Source organism: Embiotoca jacksoni, unplaced genomic scaffold (genome assembly GCF_022577435.1).
Source record: "Embiotoca jacksoni isolate LCO1_2020_lvr unplaced genomic scaffold, fEmbJac1.0.p SCAF_24, whole genome shotgun sequence".
Taxonomy (NCBI): Eukaryota; Metazoa; Chordata; class Actinopteri; family Embiotocidae; genus Embiotoca; species Embiotoca jacksoni.
The window spans coordinates 8,037,022-8,056,915 of NW_027185375.1; the positions used below are offsets into that span (position 1 = coordinate 8,037,022).

General features: G+C 40.7%; 1 protein-coding gene across 1 annotated transcript in view; it reads left to right on the forward strand.

Moving 5' to 3' along the window:
• Nucleotides 1-19,894, forward strand: part of pcxb (pyruvate carboxylase b) — a 283,978-nt gene that overhangs the window by 84,892 nt on the left and 179,192 nt on the right. The window contains exon 11 of the mRNA XM_069159292.1: nt 6,776-6,938. Within this exon, the coding sequence (XP_069015393.1) occupies nt 6,776-6,938 (163 nt within the window). The remainder of the gene's footprint in view (nt 1-6,775; nt 6,939-19,894) is intronic.

The following is a 19,894-nucleotide window of genomic DNA, read 5'->3' on the forward strand; positions in this document are numbered from 1 at the left end:
ATCTCTTCCACACTCCCACTTTTCCCACTCGCTCTTTCAGTTTTAGCATCCAGCTTTTCATCCTTTAACATACTCCCACTCTCTGTGCTTCCCCTCACTTCATTTTTCACTCTCTTACCGTGACTAGGCAAAGTATAGCTTTCATAGTGTCTTCTTTTTTTAAATTTTTTTTAAAAATAATTTATCTCTCAATTCCCTTCCTCCTTTTGGATCTCGAGAGTGGAGGAGAGCATTTTCTTTACCTCCCATCCTGTTTGTCATATTTGCTCGTATTGTTCCGTCGTTCTTTCCTCATCTCTTCTTCCCACAACAAGCTGCTTTCCTTCCCTCGCTCTGCTCGTTCTTTCTTCCTCTCCCACTTTTAGTTCTGGGCGCACAGCCACCCCCTTCTCCCTCGCTAACGAGCTCTGAGTGAAACCACCGAAAATGATATGCAATTAGGACTCAGCCTTCATGGTCCCTCTCTCCCTCTCTCTCTCTCTCTCTCTCTCTCTCTCTCTGTGTGTGTGTGTGTGCACACGTGACAGATTGAGACAGTTTTTGTGTGCAAAGATGGTGCGTGTTCTCGGGTTCCAGTATTAGCTTAATGTACTTTCCGTGTACTGTGCTAATGGTGTGTCCAGTGAGGGGAAGTCATGCATGTCTGTGCGTGCATGCATGGAGGAAACACTATGAGTACTTTCTCAGGTATTTGTCGATGCTTACAGATTTTTAAGAACATATCAGAGACTTTAATGGAATGAGAAGGAGTGTGTGTGTGTGTGTGTGTGTGTGTGCAGGTATTCACCCCTCAGTCACAGGTCAGTCCACTATACATCCTCTTTTCTGATCTCCTCAACCCTGGCAATCTAACCTGACTCAGGGCAGACACGATAATTCATTTTAATAGAATCACATTTTAATGAAAGCTTCATTGCTCTCTTGACTCTGGAGATGACCTGCAGTTATTCCGCCATGATCGCCTCTTAAAGGAGAATTTAAATTTCTCCTTTTGAAATGCATATCCGTCCTTGGGTCATATGGAAGCCTTTTTTTTGATCAGCCTACTGTGATACAAAGGGATTTTAGCTCATTCCCTTTTTTTTGTAGCAGCAATCTTTAATGCAAGTTCATTTAAAGCACGAGTTGCAAAAGCTAGACTAGCGCCGCAAATATGTTAAATATTATTCAAAACCCTAATATTTATACATGATCAAATATATCCAAATGTAAGGAAAAAAATTATAATATCACTTCATTAAATATAAATAATAATGCAGTAGGGTACAGCTAATGACATGACAGCTCATAGTTGCAGGTTGTCATAGTAACACAAAGCACTTTAGGGTGTACGTTTTCTAGGTAGACAATAAATGAATAACTGTGGACGCCCGCTGTGGTTTTGACAAACATTTGGAAAACACTGCTGTGCATGCAAAATCCCAAGTTGTTTTTGCTGTTGAATTGTTTTTATGTTTGAGTGGCATTACATATGCATAACACTTATCATAAAAACATTTGTCTTTCAACTGTGACCTGTTAAAGAGGCGTAGCATCTCTAGCTCTGACATGACTGGCATATCATTTAATAGACAGAGGAAACGAACACAGATGAGATTAAAAGCAACCACAATTCCCTCAGTACATCATCTAAACGTTCGTGGCTTCATAATATGACTTGACACAGCCAAGCCTCTCTCAGTTATAGTGCTGGTTGTCTTGGAAAAAGAAGGGGCTGCATTGTCTTTGATGAGAATATTTTACACTATCCAACATGACATGTTGATAATCAGATGTTAAAGTTGACCCAGTTAATGTCAATGTCATGTTCTGCCACGACGAAATCCTCTGTCAGTTTGAGTATGTTAGACCGTGAAGACTTTCTTTAGCTTGCATAAAAGATTTGCATCGGTGGATAAACAATATGTGCATGGCCTTGACCTGGACCTCAGATGAAAGGGTTTTCCTCATCTTTGAAGCTGCTGGAAGGGAGACCTGGTGAGTTCAGTCGGAGTTTAGACTTTTGCCAAGACCATGTGAGCTGATTTGTCTTGGTGTCCATAAAGTAGGGATTTAGCACTGAGATTTCTTCTACCAGGACTTTTCTTCAAAACATAAGGCCGACTTAAGAATGACATTTAAACACAACATTTTTTGTTTTTGGATTAAATCTTTTTTTCTTTTCTTAAGGATATAAACAGAAATGGTATACAGCCATTGAACACACAGAAACATACTAGTCGGAAAGAACTATAACATACTCCCTCATTCAATTTCAAGGTGCCACAAGATGTGTGATAAGCCATCTAAACCGAAATATAAGATTGGTTGTGCGAGTTTTTGCCTGCCTTAATAGTCTAGACTGTTTTGGCTATCTGCGGTCTCCATGTTGAAATATTTTTTTCTCAACACACGTCAGTCAGACAGGAAAGGGTTTACGCTGCTTATTTCCTGAAAAGATATTTTCCTTGCTACTATAAAATCCGACTAATAAAATATGGGACTTGAGCCAATGCTGGGCTGTGAATAATTTGGACCTCCATGTGGTTCTGCAGTTTAGTGCGTGTATCTCCAGCAGATTGCAGATCTCATCGGGGAGTAAATGCAAGATATTTACGAGCACATCAGTAGCCTAAAGCAAGGTTGTTGCCAAATAATGTATTTGGCTGTGAGGTAAAAGCTACTGAAAGACATTCAAACAGCAGACTGGATGACACTTGAGGGTTTTCCATTTTTCTTTCAGATTGTCAGAGATCAAATCTGAATTTGGCAGCTATTCAGACACCCTCAGCTAGGCAAAGGCACAGCTGGCAAACAGTCAGAGGTGCCAGGCAGGAAGGAAGACATGCAATATTGGGTTTGGCATCTTAAAGGAGTTATTTTTTCTTTAGCATTGTCAGAAATAAAGAATAAGTTCACACCCCTGACACATCAAAACCGCAAAGTGAGACACTGCGGCGCCTTCGTAGGAGACACTGAAAAAGTTGAAGGCAAATAATAGACACAATATTTAGTTTGACATTTTTGAGTTTCTATCAGTTTTTTAGGAAAACATTAAATAAGGTTGGGATAAACATGCAGTTATATCGAATATGATCATTGTTATTCAAAGGAAAGAAGAGACTTTTGTTAAATATTCAGAAGCAGTGCACCCTAAATAAACAGTTGCAAACAAATGAAATTTCAAAAACAAATTTAAAACCTGCTACAAGTTGTACTTCCATGACTTCTTGCCCTCTTGCATAATAGAAAAAGGTGGAAGCTTTTCCACTGTGTTGCATTTGGTTTGTTGTAATTTGATTATATGCTAATTCTTGGAATATATGCACTGCCAAACTTACATATCAACAATAATGACAAGGCCCTTAAGGCACAATGTGCATTATTACCTAATGCTGTCTTGAGGCTCGGCACTGTAGAGATGCTGAATCTAGTTTTAAGACCTTCATTATTTCACATTTACATGCTGCATGTTCCTAACTAAATTTCTTTTTAATCAAATTTCCAAACAACTAATTGACACAGCAAACCTTGGGCGAGGTTGTGTCGCAGCTCAGGAGTGCTTCTTAGTTTGTGGGGCTCCAGGCAAAACATAATTAAACTGCCATGTGCGGTCTGTTGTGTGCAGAGTGTGTGACGACAGGATACATAAACAATATGGAGAAGGAAGTGGAGGTCGATAACTTTCAGATTTTGTAAACTTTAGTTAAGATCAACTGTTTGAGAATACAAAACATAAAGAAAAGGAAACTCAGTTTACAGTAAAACACTCGAGAATGAATCTGGGATTAAACACCGAGCTATTGTGTTTCTCTTGATGTCCATTTCTTTGATTGATTTGATTTAAAATATACAATCAAAATGAAATACTAACTTTATTGGAGCAATTAATTAAATAAACATTTAAGATCTGTATGAGAAGGAATAAGAGAACACTTTGATATTGGTGTCTAGTTGTCTTCACTTTGGCTTGGAAGGAAAACTATCTTTCATAGTCGCTATAGTTATTATTCATGGTGTGTGTAAATAATATATTCCAAAAGTTGCTAATATCTCAGCATAGTTCAGTTGTTGCTGAAGATCTTGAAATCTCCAAGACCCAATACTTTTAGTCATAAATAATACATACTACAGTCCAGAGCGTTCCAAGAGGACTCCAGCGTCTTTAGAGCGTGGACCATTGATTATGATCCGTAGAATAATAATGTAAATTGTCTTTGCCCTTCGATTTCTGTTTTGTTCATATGCAGTATATTTAACCTGATTTTCTTCTCGTTCGAAACACGTGAATAAATCTCTGACATGGCATATATAACATGTTTAAGTCAGTAAAGCTAGATGTAGGTTGAGTGGTCATTCGTTCTTGGTCTGTCTTGCCTTCTAGCAGCAGGAAACAATCTTTCTCCAACAAAAGAGGAAAGTGAAGGATCCTAAAGCATAGAACAACTTCAAAAACTGTCCTCATGTTCATCTTGAATGGTTTAATGTTTCAGAAATACTGTATATCAGTTTTGATGTTTGGATAGCAGTGGGAGGATTTACTTCTTGTGGAAGAAATGCTGATTCTCAGACATGGTAATGTAATTTGAAGAATGGAAATGAGGAAGTATAATCTTTTCTGAGATTGTGACATCCCAGTTATATAATCTAGAACTGTATCAGGTCACACTGTGGAGCTAACTACATTATTCCCGTGTCTCAGTTGCCAAGTCTCATCCGTGCTGATGCCACCCAGCTCTGCTTCTCTACAGATGTTTCAGGTCAATCCTAATCACCGTCTTTGGGTAATCCTCTGACTTTTGCCAGCGGTTACAACCAGCAACATTTACTGTCATCACATTCACGTTGTAGACGAGTGTGTTCATCTGCTGTAGTGCAAGTCTTACTTTACCAAAGGCAAATCACACTCATCCTCTTCCTGTGTGTAGCTTGGCCTTTTTGAGGAACTTGCTAATGATACAAGGGACTTTTTTTTTTTTTTTTTTGCTGTAACTGGCTGCACTGAGGGACAGATGTTGCTGCAGGCCCTTTAATTTGTTTCAGTCAAATTAGTATACAATGTATTTCATAAGCCCTCCAGGGGCCTCATTCAATCAGTGTTGCCTTATGTTTTCAAAGTAGAAGAATTATGCAAGGGGAAGAAAAACTAGGCCAAACTTGATTCATATGTAATAAAAGAAAATCTAAGTATGGATGGCAAATGTTTGACTCTGAACTCAGAAAATCTGCTGTTGTCTCGTTTGCCATTGAAATGTGTTTATTTGCATGATATTAAAGTACTTCCATCACAACACACTAATTTGCCACCTATATTTGTCTTTTAAGTGCCGTTTTTCATGAATATGCAAATACTGTGTTACTTTTATTGGACTGCAAACAGAATATAATGATGAACAACAAATACTTTGACCATGTTTTACGATGTGTTCTTTATTATTGTCGGCAAATTTGCATGAGTGGATGAGTAAATCCAAATGAAGCATTGTGTTGTTACAAGTGACATACATGACATGATTTTATTCCAAAATATTTAACACTTTCACGTTTCTCACAACAGAGAAGGAAAGGCAGACAAATCTTACCATATGCTCTGCCTATGAATGTGCTATAGCCCCAAGGAGCTGGCAAAGTGGCGAACCCCATGAACACTAGTTACTATTCTCAGCCTGGTTACAGATTGGTATCCCTAATTAGATAATATAATACTGTGAAACTGAGAACAATTTCCATCATTACTGTTGGGGGGCATATCTTATAAAGTGGCTCATTTCATTTCATCCTTTCATTATTTCAAGACGCGAGTGGAGCTGTCCCTTTTCAAAAATTCCGACATATTCATGAAACCGTAACAAAAACATGACGTTCGAACCGTTCCAAGTTATCAACGGAGAATCTGCGCTTTCCACCAACACATTTCACACCAGGTTGATGCATAATTGTCCTTCTGTTTGTCCAGAATGTGGATACAAAATAATTGAGACATTTAGGAGACAGATGCCAAGACAGTGTCCAGAATATAAGCTTGTTTGCTAATGTGTGCTCCTTCTGTCTCTCATTCACCCTTCAAGGCAAAGAGGTCTCCCAGTTGTCTGAGTGTGTTCATGTCTGGCAGCGGGTGGGTCGCCTGAGAAGAGCCATTTAAGAATTATGGGTTCTCTCCCACTGTGTCTGTCCACTGCTGCATTTAAAATGGGCCCAAAAAGGACAAAGTAGTTTTATACATTTCAGCTGTGCGTCAGACTGTGCAAGGTCGTGAAGCATAACCCAGCGAGTCTCATTTGAGCTTTACATTTAAATAAATGCATACAAATGAGGCAAAATCAGTGTTAAGGGTTACAGCTCATGGAGATGGAAGAAAATATAGTCTCTCTGTCCCGCCTACGTTTAGGGTCCTTCTTACATTGGGTAATTACTGAATATAAATTTACATAATGTACTGCTATTTGTGTGGGTGTATGCATTTGGTCCTGGGTGAAAATGCATTTCTAGATTTGTGTGAATAAAATGTTTTGCGCTTAATGTGTAGCAGCGAACATATTGTCTTGTGATATTTTTTTGATTTTATAAAATCATTTTTTTATGATCATTATATGACTAAAGTTTAAGAGGTATTGGATATTCAGGCCAAGAACAGCCAAATAATCTTGATATCTAATAAATGGCCCTTTGGTCTTTTTTTTGTGTTAGTGGAAAAATATGTCCTCCGCAGTGACATCGTGGTAAAATAAGGGCTATTCACACCATATTCAGGTTCCCAGTAAATTTACTCGCCTCTTCGCCTCCCTCTCTTTGACAGTGTGGACCTGGTGCATGCCCAGCTGCACGTGTGCGAAGGTCGTAGCCTGCCAGAGCTCGGCCTCAAACAAGACAAGATCCGGGTGAACGGCTGTGCGATCCAGTGCAGAGTGACGACCGAAGACCCATCCAGAGGCTTCCAGCCAGACACCGGCAGGATTGAGGTAGACTTTTATCTTGAAATGACTTGAAGGCCTTTGCTGTACTGTGGTCAGTACTCCATCCAAGGTCTGGAGATTGTCTGCAAGTTAAGACGACTTTGTGAAAATATATTCTAAATCATAATTACCTTGTATGTAGGTTTAATACTGTAGCTTAAACTATATGGCATACACTTGGCTCATGATACAACATGGTGATACATTTGAGTTGTCTTTGTTGCCACATGTAGACTCCGCATTTATAAAGAAATATCCAACATAGTCTACTTCTTCCATTTAGGCTTCTTTATATGGGTGTATAAGACATCCATACTAACAAAAATCCAAACAATGGGCTGAGAGTTGCAGAGTCCCAGAGAGATGGTGATTCTCAGTGGGATCTGGACTACAAGTGTCTATTTATCATGGCATGCAGCCATTTCAATCAGTCTTGATATAAAAAATAATTCACATAATGGAGCTTTATGAAATGAATGTTACAAGAATGTCCTCATCTATTTGTGTGTATTTGAACAAGTGCAACACATTCTGTGTGTGTGTGTGTGTGTGTGTGTGTGTGTGTGTGGGTGTCGGTCGCCATCTCACAATTTCAGAACCCTGAATAAACAATTCCTTATTCTCTCTTTGATAAATCCACATTTCTGAGAGTACTTGTTGTGAAGTGATGTGACAGAAACGCATACAAGTCTTTCGGTAATGACAGTTAAACATACCTGGTAATTTGAATTATAGCTGTAAAATGGACAAATGCAACTCTGTACTAGTAACAAGGACATGTGTATTTCTCATGTATCCAGCATGTCCAGATCTTTCTGTGGCATGCAAATGTCATATCTGTAATATGACACCAGACCACACCAGGTCTCATAACTGTGATACACATGTCCATGTCGACACACTTACTGTCAGGTGAGGTCTCTAAATGATGTCCCTGTGTGCATGCGGGTTTCTGCATAACTTTGTTTATTCAATTGTGTTATTCCTCGGGGTGCATACATGTTATTATTCATGCATTAGGTTATATTTAATTTATAAATGTTTTTGCGCGTTTGCATATCCGCAGTGGTCTTTGTATAGACTCGGCGTGGCAACGAATACGGAAAGTGTGTCCGTGTGCTCGTGTGTGAGAGGACCAGTGACTCTGACAGTGTTCACACATGAGAGGACACAAAGGTCACAATATTAGTGCTGTGTGTATCCATCAACAGGCACACATCCTGTACATCCACGCACCATATAAGCCATTGTTTATTGTGACTCTACAAATCTCCCTGTGGCTGATGAGGTCTGATTCCAGGCTGCTTTTGCTGTCGGGTCCTTTCGCCCTTCACCCTGGACTGTACACCCACTCACTCCTCTCCTCGTGTATCTCTTCTTCTCCCATCCTCTATCCTTTCCTTTTCTTTTATGTGCTTCCTTGCTGATTGTCTATTAGTTTTTATTGGCCCTAACAGTGTTAGAAAGTGCTTTACAAATAATGAAATCGTAATGAAAAACAATTTAGATCTCTAAATTGGCCGATTAGAATTGAACCGATGTTTAATAAAAACACTGCTAAAAACAAATTAAACCTTTGATTTGCAAATGGATAATCTTAAGAGAATCAGTTGATGTTGACATCAGCGCAGCATGGTGCAGCCAAGACTGGCAAACACAAGTGGATTCTGCTTACAAGTTAATTCTTCGACAATACAGAGAGGCTGAAAACCAAGGAATGCGAAGTGCGCCGTTTCCTTCAGAAATCCGTAGAAGAGTAGTGCACAAAAGCACAAGGGAAGCTGATCACTGTGATATTATTGATTGCATGTCAAATTTACTGCAGCTGGAAGCTGCAACTTCCTGGACTCTCTGGTTTCTGTTCGCCCAACTTGTCGAGGCTGCTGTGAATAAAACACTGCCAGTGCTGCCTGATGACCTAACACAGCGATTTTTGACTCCTTGAATGTGATCGAATTGGACTTGCACCAGTGGCTTTCTAATCAAACAAATCATTTGTGTCATGGTTATAATGGAGGGGGGGAGGAAAAGATCGCTTTTGTTGTGCACATGGATTCATTTAAATTGGATTTGAGTCCATCAATTTACCTCCCTGGGGAAGTTGTTTTAGTTTATTAACAGTATATGTGGCTTAACAATCAGACCAAATTTATTAACACATTTATTTAACAAATCAGCTTCTTTTTTTTTTTTTTTAGCTCTATTGAAATACGCAGCATACATTTTAAATTCACATCTATTGTGGGTTCACAGGCCAAAACATAAAAGCTGTTCAAATAACATCCCATTATGTGGCATTCTCACTCTGAGTGCATCACTTCTCACTTTGCAAACTGTCCAGGAGGAATAGCTCTAGAGTAGCTTGTGACCTTTCCACTTCAAGGACTTTCTATCTCTTTTCCACCCAGTATTTTTCTGTCGTGAGCTCGCCCCGCGTGGCTCCTCCCTCACACCTACCACTCATCTTAAAATAAAGTACATATCTCACATCCTTATCCCTCTTCCATCCATTTAACCCTTCCTCACCGTCTGTTTTCTTATCGCCTTCCTGCTCCATTTATCTGTACTGTTGAGCTTGGAAACATCGCATACACAGGTCAACACTGCAACAACCCTTCCACCATCACCATGCAATATGAATGAAGCAAACACAATCGGCACAGAAAAGCTTGGGTGGAGGAATGCCACATTTGAGAGACATGAATAAATTATCAGTGGCGAGCTAGGACAAGGTCAGAAATGGAGTGGTGCAGTGAAAGGTGGAGGGCAGGAGGACAACGCTGCCCCGTTACAGGCTTTTAGACATTTCAGGTGCCTGAGACGAGTTGGATAATTTGGCTGAGAAGCTCCTGTGCTGTTTTCTAGAGCTGATACAGGTACCCCGCAACATGACGCCCAAAACAGCTTCACTCAGCAGATTGTTGTGCGAATCTGCAGTGGCACCAAACTTTGAACTGAAACTCACATGGCGTTAGCGCTGAAATAGCTGCCTGTCACTCGCTCAATGTGTTAATTTCTGTGAAAGAGCTGCTGTGTGGCAGCAGGAGTCACAAACTGCACTGGTAGAGGAGGCTACTTCCGTAAAGCACCAAAATCATCTATCCTGTGTGCAGCGACGGAGTATCAGATATGTTTCCAGCTTAGAAAAGCATGGAAAAAAAAAATTACAGCATATCAGACAGGAGAGGTCATACACCTCGCTGTAAAGATTAGAAATAGGAGAGGTGAGGAAAAGAGATGAAATTGGTAGAAATGGAAGAGCACAACACACGGAACCAGTTTTTCCTTCTTTATGTAGAGAGAGCAGAGTGAGGGGTGAGTGAAACTGAAGCAGAGATCCAACAGGTCGACTCGGTATCTGCGGAGAAAAAAGAAGCGGAAACAATCATGTGACAGTTTTCTATTAGAGATGGGACATGATTTTCAAATATTCTAATAGTCATTGTAATACGAATATAACAATTGTGCGATTATCATTCTTTCTTATTTCCCCTGTTTTTACCGGCAACTGGCTGTAATGCGTTACTCCCGTCAGGGAGTGGCGGTGATTTGCCTATAAGCTGTCTGCCAGCCGCCATTAAACAACATAAGGACGACTACAGCCGTCAAACAGTTCCAGAGTGAAACACACAGCAGACGTTCCATCCACTGATCAATAATCAATGGCCAGACGAAGTAAGTTTGATGTGCAGCACAAACAACGGCCATCATTTCAAAGATGAAACTAAATGTAAACTTAGTTACGTGTGAATTTTGAATAGTACTTTTGCTTGAAATACCCCTTCCCTATTTTCTATCTTGTTTTCTTGTCTTTTAATGGAGCTTCTAGAGCAGGTGAAGGAACTGGACATGAGTTGGAAACATAGATACAGATATTAGGCCTCAAACAGAGAGATGTCTGGGGCCTACCTGGTTTGATTGACATGCCTGGGCTGCAGTTAGGCCGCAGGGACAAGTGGGAGGAAATATTGTCCTTGGATTCTTTGTCAGATCCACCCCTCGTCCTCTCCAGCGTCACCCTCTTGTCCAAATATGGTAATTTCTAAGTCCAAAACAGCACAACGGTGAGAGCCAAAATGCCAGACTGGAGGCTTCAAAACAGCAGTTCACACACCAAGGGGTGGTTTGCCATTTGGCCGGAAAGCAAAGAGGATACACATGACACGCATTTGCAGTGTTGCACCCCCTGTTGTTGCACCGTGTCTGTACTGTGAATGTCTGCTTCTGTTCATCGCATTGCAGTCAGTTTTCCATTGTGTAACTACTCAAACTTCATCAGTTATTTCTGACTGTGTACTAAGTAAACTCTGAATGTAGATGGAGAAGCAATGAAAACAGGAATATAACAGCTCCTACGTAGAGCAAAACGTGTAAACTAAAAATCTGTGTGCAGTGTTTTGCTATTAATAGAACGAAATTACAACTGAACCCTGCTGGTCTTTGCAGTTTGTCTCCTCACCACCACAGTCCCTCTCAGGCAGGTTTCTGATCTAGATGCCTCATAGATCTGTTTGCTGGTGCATAATGGAGACACTGGGATTTACCAATGAATTAAATAGGCCACCAGAACACCGGTATATAAGTATATTTTCACAGAAAAAAACGTTTGGTTTCATATAATGTTTGATAATTATAATTCTAGATATATTTTAGGCTGTTTTACAGTCAATAATTACATTTTATAATTAAGTTTGATTAAACATGTATATGAATATGACAAATTCTATATAATATTAACCAGCTTCATGCAATACTCAGGACCAGAAAGGCGGAGACGTTTTTTAATTGGCGGTGTGTGTGTGAAGGAGCTTTGCTGCTCTGGGAGCAAAACACTGTGTGGAAACGCTGCAGAAAGATTCAAACAGTGTAAATCACATTAGAAATGTCTTAGCTGCGGGTAGTATGTAGTTTCATGTCACCTTTAAAGTAAGATAATTTACTCGACTATGCTGTAATATCTGTGGTTGAAAATGTTCCTGTGCTTCACATTCTTCACTTAAACTCAGGTGGAACAGGCTGGAAAAAGATGTCAATGCTTTAACCTACGTAGCACAACGCAAAGAAAATGCAGTGTTTAGGCAAACGGGATCGCACAGCGAGAGGAGGTACATCGAAGGAAAATAAAGGTTTGAAGGGAAGGCAGTGACGAGGAGTGATGGATGTCGTTATTCGGGGGTAGCAGCAGCTGTCGACAAGATGACAGCGAGGAATGGAGTGCATGCTTTGGGATCAAGCAGGCAGGGAGGGAAGGAAGGCGAGAGGGAGAGTATTAAAGCAGCAACTTGACATTTTGTATTTTGATCTATTTTTCTTCAGCGGGCACTCGTCACAATCGCCGTATCCACCAGCCTTTTTCGGCGCATAAGCTGGGTGATCAGTTTAGCTTTGTGCGATGTGAAGGTGATTCCAAGAAGCACCAGTGGAAAAGCCTTTTACTCCCATAGTGCGATAAGTGGATGATGAAGACAATTTACTGAAGCCTGAAATCACGTTACTCCTGTAAAATAAAGATGGGGGTGTGGAATATGACTTTGTTGTGCACAGCTGGGGGGAATCTGATCTCTCTTCATACTGTGCTTCAGAAGTGAAGGAGTGAATGAAGAAAGTGATGTTTATCTGAAAGCATTAACAAGGGAGCAGCGATCACCCTGCTTGTCTCTCCATTTACCTGCTGATCTATCCATCAATCTCTTCAGACATCTCCATTTGTATTTAATGAATCACTCCGTCATCGCCAACCGTCTCTTTCTCATTCGTGTATTTCCATCTTCCCAAAGCTCTCCTCCTTCCTCCAGTGCCAACATCACACTGTTCCCCTAATCAGTCCCTCCAGGATTTCACGGAGTTTATTTTGTTATTGTTGTGATCAAAAATGTTAGGTTTTTTTTTTTGGCAGATTTCCTCAAAAGTTGCGATGTTGTTTGCAAAGTTTGAAGTGTTTTTTTTTTTTTTTTTTTTTTTTTTTTGCGTAAAATTGTGTGAAGAAATTTGCAAGAGGAAATGTTTTTATTTATTTATTTTTTTTTTTTTTAATTTTTAAGCACTACCTGATAAACAATGATATGTAATCAGTTCCTGTGATACTAATTATGCTGCACATCATAGAAATATTAATTATTATTAATTAATAAATGTAATTTATAATAAACACAGGGCACAAAGTTACAAAAACCTAATAAAAGTGACAATATGGGGAAGGGAGGGGAGCATAGCAACGCTTCTGTTGACGGCCTTTTTTGTGGGCGAATCGCGGGAATTAAAAAAACGGCGAGTTCCTGCAAATATCTCTTGAATTTGCCTTGAATTGTTCGTTTTCCTGGAGGGATTGCCTAATGTCTCTCTTGTTAGTACCTCATTTCCACATTTTTTTCCTCCCTCAATCAGTTCACTCGTCCATCTGTCAATCATCTTTTCAGCCTCTTTACATGCCTGTCATCCTCTTCCTTCTATCTTACTTCCTCGTTCTCCTGCTCCACAAACAGAATGCATCTAATGAGGCCAAATCCTGTTGTTCCTGTCTCCTTCCAGTGTTCCTATTATTCCACCTCCTCCTGTTACGTGCCACCTCGTTTCCCTCCTTCCTTTTCCTCTCACCTACTTTGCCTCCTCCCTTTCCTTCCTTCCCGCTGTCGTGTGCTCTTCTGTGGACTTTTTCTTTTTTATATAATCCAAACCATTTAGCGCCAAGGGAATGGAAAACCCTTACAGTATTCTTATCCTGCAGGGAGCTACAAGAACGCACTTCATCCTCTCGTCTCGCTTTCATTTCCTTATCGGTCCAAATTTGAATATCAGAAAAGGATTTAACCGTCATCCCATAATTCATCCCATAAATCAGTTGTCTCGTTTTCTGAACGTGTCAACCGGCTTTACTCACATCTGTCTCCTCTCTCCACCACCCCTCCCCAACATGCATCCTTCTCTATTTTGTTTCTCTTATTGGAACACATTTGCATGCGTCACTCAATGTATTAATAATATGTTTTACAATGCTGCTGTGGATGTACGGGTGTGAACGCTTGCCTGTCTCGCTGTGTGCGTGTGTGTGTGTGTGTGTGTGTGTGTGTGTGTGTGTGTGTGTGTGTGCGCGCGTGCGCGTGTGTGTGTGATCCCTCATCCCTTGAAAGAAGAATTCTGATTATAAAAATAGGTTGGGGCCTAATTAGAGGAAATGTGTTTGTCTCGCCTGTCATTATAAAAATACCTTCAACTGCACACCATAAACATCCTGTACTCCACACCGGTTCTCCCTCATTGGCAGAGTCATCACTATTATAATCTAATTTATTTTCTTTGCCATTACCAATACTGTCAGTCACCATGTAATCGGTGAGGAGAGACGCCCCGTGTTTGTTCAGTTTGAATCCCAACTTAAAAGTCGATATCAATAAAAAGCATTTTTTCCTAAATTTATTTAGGATTTTTCTTTGTCATACGCTGTTCGTATGATCTGGACTTGACCTGTTTTTTTTTTTTTTAGTATTTTATTCCATACTTTAATCCATACTTTTTAATTAAGAAAGTGAAAGGTAACGTTGCAACCATGGCAATACGTGTGTATGAAGGATTTCTTTTGCTTATATAGAAGTAAAAGCACAAACGCTAAAGCTTTGAAAGAATATACACAGAATGCAGAACTATCGAGAAAGTTAGGGGCGTGCACAGTTCACCTGCCCCCTTGTAACATCTCGGACCTCTTGCACACCTGAAACACAGACCTGCGGGGGGGGGGGGGCAAACCTGCAGCATCGCAGGTTCAGACACGCGCGCAGCTGTACAGGGTGTAATTTCCAACAAAATAATCTTTGACCGTGAGAAGGTCGTGCGTGTTATTTTTTATTTTTTTTTACCAGTGTTATCTGACTTACTCATGCAGTGCTTGTGTGTGTGTTTGTCTATGCAGAGTGAGTGTATATTGTTTGACAGAAAGAACACATCACGATCACATTTGTCCTTTGTGTATCTTTTTGTCCGCATAATCTCTGGGTACATCTCATGTATTCAGTAAGACCCAATGCTCCCCTCCCCCTCCTCCCCGCTCCGTCTCACACTCATCGCCGTGGTAATTATGGGCCCAAACTGGCCCAGTATTTTATGGTGACATTTCTCCAATTCTTCTATTAGTTCACCCTCCACTCAATTCTCCGCTCATGCATTGGGTGGTATTGTCCATTTACTGTCTCACTTTCTTTCCCGCTCTCTGCCTCTTTGACGCTTCTTCTCACCGTCGTTGGTAATTCAATTCATCATAACAGCCAGACAAAAATCATTGCTAATAATATATTCCCCATATAGAAATCATTAATATAATGAGTCAGAGATTTTTAATAACAGATACTCAACAGTGGAACGTGCTGAGAGATGGTCAGTGTTTGAGCATCCTAATTGCTTTGCTTTGTTCCTGCTGCTCATCCAGGAGAAATCTATTGTCATTCAAAGACCAAAGCTTATTGAAAATTGGGGAAACATGCATGAGTGCACACTCTGAAATGGTCTGTCACACTCTCAATTTTCAGCTGAACTGCTCCAGATTCCTCATGTTGTACAGGAAATCCCAACTATTACGGACAATCGATGACACCGATTAAATGGATCTTTGCTGTTTGTTCTTTCACATGCGATGAAGTCCAACTCCTCCCAGTAATGATGAGCATTAACGATTACCTACTTCCATTTCTTGGAGAGAATATTAGAGACAAGTTAAATAATTCCTGTTGGTAAATTGGTCTATTGCAGAAGGGAATAGTAAATGGATGCATCCCAGAGGAATATAATAGAAAACAAATGAGTTGCGTGTCAGTATTTTCCGAGCAGAACTCATCATTTGGAGGAACGATAAATTGGAAAACAATTGAAAAATTAACCGGAGACTACCAGTAGAGTCCATAGCTGCAGGCTGTTGCACCTGCTCCACCACCAAAGTATTCAGACCCCTTCATTTTCTCCACTGTGTGGGAGACTCAATTTAATATAGATACATTTAGTATTTTTCATTAGTTTACACACATTAGCTGATAATGACAAAGTGAAAATGTGTTTTTTTTAAAAAAACGCATCCTGCTGACTGTCATAAAGAGAAAACTGACAAGACCACCAGCTACACATGTGCCCATATTTCATCCTCCGTCAGTATAAGTGAATGTACAGTAATGGCCATCCTATTCTCCTCCATACCGTCTCTTCCTCTGCCATTCTATATCTTTTCCCTCCTGTTATCCCTAAAAGCCTTTTCTCTGGAGCCATTTCCATCTGCCCTCTCCACTTCCTGCTGTCACAATCAATTTCCTCCTGTTTTTTTTCCTGTGTCTATGTTTATGTATGTGGGTGCTGCTTTCAATCCAGGTGTGTTGGAGTCTGAGTCTCCACGTGCACGGAGATGTGCAGCGTGTGTGTGTGTGTGTGTGTTATAGCGTGCCCATAATTGAATGTGCCTGCTTGTTGACAAGCCTCCTCGCAGCCTCATATTCACGTCGTTCATGTTGTTTTTCCAGCTGATCCGCGCTCTCCTCCCTTTTCTCCTAACTCTTCTCATTTATCATTCCTCCTCTGTTTTCTATCTGTTCCGTCGCTATCTCCCTCCCATCTCCCCTCTTCCATTTCATATTTTCTTCCACGCTAGTTTTCCTTCTAGTTATTATTCACTCTTTCTCTCTGTCATTTCTCATCTTTCCCTTGTGCACCCTGTTCCGTCTCTCCGCGTGCCGTTAGTTGATTTGTTTTTGCAGTTTCATATTTCTTTCCATGTTTGCGTTCACCCTATTTTCACATCGTTGTCTCCTCTTCCTCGCTCCCCTCCCTGATTTCTGCCTCCCTTGTTCTCGTGTTACTGATTTGTTTTTGCAGGTTTTCCTTCACTTTCTGCTTTTTTTCTCCACCTTTCATCTAATTTTTACACTCTTGTTCTGTCATTTCCTTTCTTATTCCTCCCTCCCCTTTTCATTCATTGGTACATCTTCGATAGACTCCCCTTACATCCTTCCCCTCTCTCATTCTCCTGACTTTCATTGTCTCCATGGAAATCTCCTTATTTATTACTTCTTAGTCTCCCATTCCTCCATCCTGCTTGCCCCTCCCCAACTTGTTTATTTCTCAATTGGATTCCTCCCTTCTCTCCCTCCTCTTTGTGTACACCTGGTCCCCTGTTTCCTCTTTTTTACAATATACCTCCCTCTTTTTTTTTGTTGCCAGCATTGCCCTATTTGTCATTCTCTTGCTTTGCTTTTTATACCTGTCTGACATTTCCTCTGTCCTCCTCTCTGTTTTTCTTTCTCTGTCCTCATATTCACAGTTCTAGTCTGTATTTTTTTCAAACTGTTTCACAGATAAACTGGAAGATTACATGCTAGCATGCATTAACAACACAATACACAACAGTTACATTAATGATGACTTGCCATGTCTGCGCTGTGTGTGGAGTTTAATCAATCCTTGTACAGTGGGAAAGGTTTGCCTCTTTGCAAGTCAGGGTTTTGTGCGCCCTATGCGCATAATGGCTGCGTTTAATTTAGAAACAATTCTCAGTTGTATACGTGCCCCATTAGTTGTTTTTTCTTGGGCTGGAGTTATATGAGGCAGCAAGCTAACGGGAGGGAGGAAGTGTCCCTGAATTCTCCAAGCAGACACTGCTGGTTTCTCAGCATCCTGTTTTAACAATAAGTTTTTGAGGACATTATTAAATCCTCCTTGAAGTGACAAAAACTAAGAACCTTTTCAAATTTATTTTGTATCTCCGAGGAGATTTATAATGTTACGTCACTCTAATAAGAATGATTATGACTGACTGAAGAAATATCAGGTGGATCTATTTGATGAAATATAAACATCCTTCAATAGAAATAGTCAAAATTTGTTCTTGTAGTTTTTTTAGAAACTGCCTCCCCCCGACTACTTGAGTGACAGTTTCATTTATGGATTTCAAGATATTGAACTCTGATCTAATTTGTGATGAACAAAAAGTTGGTCAAGATTAAGTTGAAGAAAGTTGACGTTTCTACCAATAATATTTTTGCTGCATTGTGATGATGAGGCTGTTGTAAAAGTGGTTTGTTTTAAAAGGGAGATGAATACGTGGTGATACTGGGAGATAAGATCACACTTAGTGGAAACAACACGCTCTAAAATGGCATGAAATGAGACACCTACACTGAAAGTCTGCTGTAGTAATGATCCATATCAAATGAGCATTACTAGTGCTTTACATAGGACAAGGCAAGCATTAGTTTTACTTTGAGACTTAATTATTTATATTAAAGCAGCATAACAACAAATATCATCCAGCGCCATCTGAAGCATGACTTTCTAGTAAATATGTGAGATTTAAATAACTAGATGGTAAACAATGACTTACATTTATGAGTGATTTTACGTAAGATGAAAGACTTTGAATGCTGTTGGATACAGCCGCAAAATCCAAATGTTGTGCAGCACATCCGGCCACATCTGGCACAGCGGCACTTTGTACCAGTAAACCGACCAAGTTGGCCGGTTTAAAGTAATTCCTCCTGAGGCCAGTTTTACATTCTGTGACCCATGGTTGCCAAGGCAGAACAGAGAAAAGCCAGCCTAATCACAACGTGAATTTGACCTCATTTTCTTAGGCAAAGTCACAACTTTTAATTGGTATTAGTGACAACAGCCACGTGCTTCCTCTGAGAGCGTAGCAAACGAGTCGGACTGGCAGACGAGTGATTCTCTGCATGCTAATGGCGCAGCAGAACAGGGCCCCGTGGATTATTTTCTCCGATAGCCATCGTAAAGGGCCCCACGTGTCCTTCAGTGGCCCTGCATTAGTACGACAGGAGCCTGAGCACGTCCTTCTTTCTCAAAAGTTGAAACGAGCAGGCGTATTATAATGCAGAGCAAGTGTCTGTTCGTGCAGCAGCTCGCACATCAGTCAGTGGGCTTTCTGATGACTGAAAAGGAGAATTACACTGAATTAATTGTGTGTGTTGGACTAGAATCCTCATTCAGTTAGAAAGAACTGCAGCTTCAATGGCTCACTGATTCTGCAGAACACATGACATTTATCATTATTTATCATGTGGGTTACAAATGCAGATAGAATATATTATCAATCAATGGCTGGGGACTCAGAGCATAGATGCTGTGTATACGCTGCTAATGAGCCTAGTTGAGAGTTTGGTTCCACAGAAACCAAAGCAGTTAGCTCCTCAATGTATGCAAATGTGCTTCTGTGTGTTTTCTTCAGCTCAGGTTAAGCGGTTCAGTTTAGGAAGTTTTGTGTGTGTGTGTGTGTGTGTGTGTGTGTGTGTGTGTGTGTGTGTGTGTGTGTTTTCACCTTCCGACCTGCCGACCAACCCTTCAACTTTCCCTTCATCTCTCCTTCTCATCTCTCTCTTTATTTGCATAATCTGTCCTCCAGGCTGTCCGCGTCCACTCCTCATTTACTTCCCACCTCTCGCTCCTGCTGCATCTTCATCAACCGCTCCTCTTCCCCGTCTTCCCTCTCCCACATCTTTTTTCTTTTTTAACGCTCCCTCCCGACCCCCGCGATTCCTCAGCTCTTTCCCTGCTCATCTTTATTCCATCTCTCATCTAATAAATTTTACACTCTTTTGCATCTCCTTTCATCTCGTCTCTCCCCTCTCTTTCTTTTCTTTCTCTCCCCCTGACATGCAGAGTACGTCCAAGGCGTTTCAGCGCATGTGTCCTACATAACCACTGTCTGGCTGCAGTCAGGTTGTGTGTGCGTGTGCTTGTGTCTACTGCTGTGTTTACACTCGGTTTTTCCTATGTGTGTTCGCTGGAGTGTGTCTGCGTTGCGGTGTGTGCGTTTTACAGGTTTAGTGATGCATCTGCATCTCGGTACGAGTTTGTTTCCTTGTTTCTGCATCTGTATGTATGTATGTCAGTATCTGTGTGTGTGTGCGCGTGTGTCTCTACGTGTGTGTGTGTGTGTGTGTGTGTGTGTGTGTGTGTGTGTCTCTACGTGTGTGTGTGTG